At 57.4% G+C, this 6,341-nt stretch overlaps 1 protein-coding gene across 1 annotated transcript in view; it reads left to right on the forward strand.

The window, feature by feature from the left end:
* The window catches only part of ARRB1 (arrestin beta 1), a 54,988-nt gene extending 51,228 nt beyond the window's left edge, over window positions 1-3,760 (forward strand). Inside the window, exon 16 of the mRNA XM_029056687.2 lies at window positions 620-3,760. Within this exon, the coding sequence (XP_028912520.1) occupies window positions 620-734 (115 nt within the window). The 3' untranslated portion in view covers window positions 735-3,760. The remainder of the gene's footprint in view (window positions 1-619) is intronic.
* Window positions 3,761-6,341: the final 2,581 nt, after the last annotated feature.

Consider the following 6,341-nt stretch of genomic DNA (forward strand, 5'->3'; position numbering starts at 1 on the left):
AAGGTTAACCCCCTAGCCCATCCAGCCCAGACCTGCGTCTTCTAGGCACTTGGATCTGTGACCTTTGGGCAATTGCTATTCACCCTACCCCCAGACGCACAGCACTTACGTACGTATCTTTAAATTATATATTAGAAATTATTTATATTAATGTCCGGTTCCCCTTCTAGACTGTAAGCTTGTAATGGGCAGGGAGCACATGTGCTAATTCGGTCTTACTCTCCCAAGCACTTAGCGCAGTGCTCTGCCCATAGCAAGTGCTCAATAAATACCACTGATTGAAGAACACCTCAATGTTCTTCTGAACACCCATCCTCACAGCTAGTGACAGAACTAGCAGTGACCCTCTGATGTCTTCTCAATCAATCGATGGTAATTTATTAAGGGCTGACTATGAGCAAAGCACTGTACCGAGTGCTTGGGAGAGTACAATAGAGTTGACAGACACGTTCCTGCTCACGATGAGCTTAAAGTCTCCTGACCACTGGGCCATGGATGTGTCCAGCTCCTCTCAACATAGCCCACCCCCCCAGCCCCGCTCCCCCATCTCCCTGCCCAATCCCGACCCCAGGCCAGCCACCTGAGCCACATTGACGGGCCCCTGCTTGGGTCTCTCCAGCGACGACGACATCGTATTCGAGGATTTCGCCAGGCAGAGGCTGAAGGGGATGAAAGATGACAAGGAGGAGGAGGAGGAGGGAGGCACCGACTCTCCACAGCTCAACGACAGATAAACGCTCCCCCCCCCCCGCCCCTGGCAGTAACGCACCCACGGGCGTTGGCCTTTCCGTCGTCCGTCGTGTTTCTGTTTCTGTCTGGGGCCTTTAGGGTGCATCCACACTGTTCCTCTGTGCTCCCGCCCCCACCCTCCCCACCCCATCCCAGGAAGTCCCCCTCCCACTCAACCCACGGCGCAAAGGAGGTTTCAGGAAAACACCCCTCATGCTACCCCCTCCCAGACTCCTGGACCAGATCCTTGCCCCCTCCCCACGTCGGACACTGTTGAGCCCCTCCTCCCATCCCTCTCCCCCTGTCCCGCGGCAGGGTAACAAGCCGCGGGCCCTGCCTCAGGCCCGAGGAGCGAACCCCCCTGCAGCCTGAAAGTTGGGTGGGGGGTGGGGGCACCTTGAATTCTGGATGAACCCCCCCCAGCCCATGTTGCCTTCGCAGACCCCACAGTCTGCTCACATGCACGTCCCTCCAACACGTCCCTCCCACCCATCTCCATCGCCCTTGCAGGTTTGCTCTACCCCAGCCCAAGCAAGAGACTGCAGTCCCACCACCACCAAACTGGGCTGGACTCTAGCCTGGAATAATTCATTATTCTGTCCCAGATCTTGATCATGTGGGTCCTGCCTTAGTCCCCGGGGTGGGAGGCAGAGGCCTTTCAGGCTGGGGTCCCCAAAGCCCCCCCAGATCCTTGCCAGTTCATCCCAGCTCAGTTTGGGATGAGGGCAGGGGTGGCTACTAAGCATACACATGTGGACTTACGGGGTTCTGTGTGGGGGGAAGTGTAGGGGAAGTGGAAAAGTGGAGGAATTTCAACAGATAATGTCCTTCTTGAGACATCAGGAACTGCTAGATTCCTGCAGAGTCAAGGCTGTGCTTGGCCACCTCCCCCCAGCTGCTCAAGGCCCAGCCACCTGCCCCCGGCCGCTCTGGGCCCGGCCACCTACCCCAGGCCCCTCAAGGCCCAGCCACTTGCCTCCGGCTACCAACCCCCAGCCGTTTTGGGCCTAGCCACCTGCCCACATTGCTCTGGGCCTGGCCACCGGCTCCGGTCACCAACTCCCAGTCGCTCGAGGCCCAGCCACCTGCCCTTGTCCGATCTGGGCCTGGCCAGCTGCCCACATTGCTTTGGGCCTGGCCACCTAACCCCGACCACCTACCCCTCACCGGTCTGGGGTCTAGCCACCTGCCTCTGACCACTAGAGCCCAGCCACCCACCCCTAACTGCTCTGGGCCTGGCCACCTGCCCCCGAACGGTCTGGGGTGTGGCCACCTGTCCTTGGCCACACTGAGGCCAGTCACCTGGCTCGGGCCCCTCTTGGCCAAGCCCCCTGCCCTGGGCTGGTCTGAAGTCCAGCCATTTGCCCCAACCTGGATCAGTGGGGGTAACAGAGGGCAGAGTGCAGCCCAGTCCGAGTAGTTCCGGCACACAACTCCATTTTACCCAAATTGCTGTGGACTTGGGGCAGGGAAGGCTCAAGGGGATGGGCAGAGAAGGGAAGCGGGGCAGCCCACCAGGGTCCAGGCCTGGTTACCCAGCAGCTCGGCAGTGAGGAGGTGCAGGACTTACCCTTAAGGGAAAGGCCAGGGTAGTCTTCACGTTTGGGAGCTTCTTTGAGGGAAATTTCTTGGAGGCTCAGAGGCCTTTGGCTCAGGGTGGGGGGAGGAGGGCCTGGCCAGGATCAGCCCAGGGAGCGGGGTCACACCTTCTCCAGGGGTGTCGGCCAGAGGCGACGAGGACAGCATTGAGAGATCCCAAGATCTGGATCATTCAAACTCCTACCACTCACCTACCCTGGAAGAAAATGGGTTTGGTTGTTGAAAAGAGCGGGTTGGGTGTTGAGATTTAGGGCATGCTTTAGGTCCCGGTCAGCCCACGATGGGGACAGAGCACCCCGGTGAGGGACAGAGGGAGGAGGGAGACCTCAACCCAGTCAGATTGGGTGGGTTTGGGACCCCACCCTGGGGACGCCTGCCTAAGCACGAGTAGGGAGGCAGAAATTTCCACGATTTGGGATTTCTTGTCTCCTATGGTCCATGGAGGAATGTCTGCCCATGGCAGGGTGAGGGTGGGAGTAGCCCCATGGATCAGAAGGCCAGTCACGTGTTCCTCCACCTTCTCCAAAGCTTAAATTCTGATCTAGCTGGGTCAAGCGGGGCAGCAGGCCTTCCACCAGTCACATGTGACTCTCGTTAGGTCCAGCAGGGCCAACGAGAAAAGCCACCAAATTCAAAGGGATGCTGGGGGATGCCCCTGAGTTTCTGACGATGGGTTGGGCGGGGTGGGGAATTGGCTGTGTCCCTGCTTCTACACTTCGAAGGGGGTCTCCCCCACCCCAGCACAGTGGGTCTGTCCAGGCCAGAATTTGGGGGTTTGCCAGCCCAGACACCCAGGTCCCAGTTTCCCCAGGGAAGTAGGCCGGGTAGAGTTGAGTTCTGGGAAAATTGGTTCCGCCTGAGGGGGAGAGATTGAGCCTGGGGCCTGGAGAAAGAAGGGGTCAGCATTACCCGATTTGAGGTCTTCCCAGACTGCTCAGAAGCGTTTACGTCTGTCCGCCGACTTGAGGGAGGAAAGCTGGGAGTCTGGCCCACGCGGGTGAGGGGTAACAATGTCTTTGCCCACTGTGAGGGCCCAAGAGTAGGAAGGGGCCTGAGTACCCCCAGCAGCCCCACACTTCCCTGCCTCATCCCACCTACTCCCACCCGCGCAGACGCAAAATAAACACAGCCCCAGTGGATTTGCTTGTTTGGAAAACACGGTTTATCCGGCCCCAGCGTGGGGAGACCCCGGGGCCAGCCAGTGGCCCGGTGTCCATTATGGGATGAGCGTCCTGCCCAGGCCTACTCAAAGCCATGCTGAGCCCATTGGCACCGCGGGCCAGTGGACAGGCCTCCGGCTGCCTGGCCCGGCCCTGCCGGGGAGGGGCATTGTGGCCCGTTGGGTGCCACGCTGCTCGCCCTTGTCCCCGCCGCGCTGTGCCGCCTACCCCGTGTTTCTGTCCAATAAATTATTCGAGTTCGTTCCATTCGAGTTGGGTCCGAGCCGGGTCCCTTGGTGTTTCTGGAGCCGATTGGCTTAGTCTTTTCTTTCCAGGCCCAAGGGAAGGGAATCTGAATCCAAGCACTCCAACCCCCCTCCCACCAGTAGGCTCAGGGGAGTCGAACTAGGGAGGCCCTCCTGGGCTCGCTCCCCATGGTTTGGAACGGACCATCCAAACCCTCTCACTTGCCCCTTTCCTAGCAGGGTGGAGGGCTGCTTCTCCAGCCTGAAGTCACCGGCCCAGCTCGGTCCCCAGCTGGCTTCCCACCCTCGTGGGGCTGGGGCTGCTTAGGGGGTCCGTCCGCCCTGAGGCCTGCCTCCCATACACCCTGTTGAGACCCTCGAGGCCTTGAACTAGTCTTTGGCCACCTCAGCTAAGTTCTCCCAACCCTCCCCTGTGTCCAGGGTGCAAGGGTGTGGCAGGACTCCTCCTCAGCCTTCTTGAGCATGACCTGGTAGGACTTGGGGCAGGCATGACCAGCAGCTTCCCCCGGCTAATATGCCCATCCTTAAATGGAGAGCGGCCCTGGGCAGAGCTGCGTTGGCAGGCAGGGAGGGCTGGTGCCAGTGGAGACCAGGGGAAGTGATTGGTGGTTTCTGACAGCAGGGGACATGCGATACAAATCTCGCCCAAATCCATCGTCCTCAGGACAGGGGTCGGACCAAGCCTCCTATGTGGGTGCCACGGATAATAATACTACTAATAATATAACAATAAATAATTGTACTATTTGTTAAGAGCAGCATGGCTTAGTGGCCAGAGCACAGGCCTGGTTGTCAGAAGGTCATGGATTCTAATTCCGGCTCTGCCACCTGTCCACTATGTGACCTTGGGCAAATCACTTCACTTCTCTGTACCTCAGTTACCTCATCTGTAAAATGAGGATGGAGACTGAGCCCCACGTGGGACAGGGACTGTGTCCAACCCAATTTGCTTGTAATCATCCCAGCGCTTAGTACAGTGCTTTTCAACATAGGAAGCGCTTAACAAACACCATCATTATTATTATTATTACGAGTCAGGCATTGTACTAAGCACTGGAGTAGATGCGATATAATTGGGTAGGATGCAGTCCCTGTCCCACATGGGACTCACAGATCCCCATTATAGAGGTGAGGAAACTGAGGCCCAGAGAAGTGAAGTGACTTAATTATTATGGTATTTGTTAAGCGCTTCCTATGTGCCAGACACTGTACTAAGCACTGGGGTAGATATAAGCAAATCGGGTTGGACACAGTCCCTATCCCACGTGGAGCTCACAATCTCAATCCCCATTTTACAGACTTGCCCAGGGTCCAGCAGACAAGTGTGCAGTAAGCGCTCAATAAATAAGATTGAATGAAGTGGTGGAGTGGGAATTAGAACCCAAGCCCTCTGACTCCCAGGCCCCGGGGTCTATCCACTAGGCCACGCTGCTTCTCAGCACATGGGGTTCATTCGCTGTGAGCGCTGCGCCCGTGTAGGTGGCATAGAGAAATTAACTCATTCAGGACATGTCTTTTCCACTGATTCTGGGGCGATGGCAGGGAGGTGGCAGTGACCCTGAGGGCACCGGGCAAGGCCGGATGCGAGGAAGGGCACTGCCCTGCCCACCTGGAGGTGGTTCTGTGGGCAGGGGGATAATGTGTGCGTTTGGGCCGGCAGATCTCCATCTGGCACTGTACCCTGAATTTAAAAGCCCGGCAAGGTCGTCGGATTCATCTAGCACTGCTTTTGAACTAGCCTTTTTTTCTTTGTTTAAATGGTATTTGTTTAGCACTTACTCTGCGCCAGGCACTGGACTAAGTGCTGGGGTAAGTGTAAGATAATCGATTTGGACACAGTCCCTGTCCCACATGGGATTCACAGACTTAATCCCCATTTTACGGGTGAGGGAATTGAGGTACGAAGTTCAGTGACTCGCCCAAGGTCACACAGCAGACAAGTGGCGGAGCCGGGAATAGAAGCCAGGTCTTCTGACTCCCAGGCCCAGGCTCTAGCCACGAGGCCACGCTGCCTTTTAGTCCCCTGATCTTCCCGCAGCCTCTTTACATGGACAACACCCCCTTCTCCTGACCGCTTCCTCCACCAGGTGCTGCTTTTATCTCCTGGCATCTCTCACGGTTCTTGGCTTTGACTTCAGGATGTCAATTAGTCGAAGCTAGGCCCCCCCTTCCACTCGACCACCACCGAGTGGAATCCTTTGGCATCATCCCCTGGCAAAGACCACACACGGCTCAAGCTGATTTTCGAGTAGTTGGGATGTTGCGACTGGGGTGATCCCTTGACCCTTGACGATCCCTTGACCCTTGACCCCTCTCTGCCCCTCAGTCTTAGTTCCTTCACTCTCCAGAGACTTGGAACACGTGAGGGCTCTTTCTCCGACATCCCCGAAGACCCCTACCACCGCATTTTCTCCCACCCCCCGCCAGCGGTCTCTGACCCCTCTCAGTAGCAAGGACCCTTGATAGAACCCGACCCATTGAGGACAGCATGTTAGAGGGTGCCCGGAGTTCTGGCGATGCCCCTCCAGCTTCCAGGCCTCGGCGCTCTCCGGGATGGCGAGGCAACGAGGTCTTGGGAATTTCCCGG

This window comes from Ornithorhynchus anatinus, chromosome 2 (genome assembly GCF_004115215.2).
Source record: "Ornithorhynchus anatinus isolate Pmale09 chromosome 2, mOrnAna1.pri.v4, whole genome shotgun sequence".
In the NCBI taxonomy this organism is placed as follows: domain Eukaryota; kingdom Metazoa; phylum Chordata; class Mammalia; order Monotremata; family Ornithorhynchidae; genus Ornithorhynchus; species Ornithorhynchus anatinus.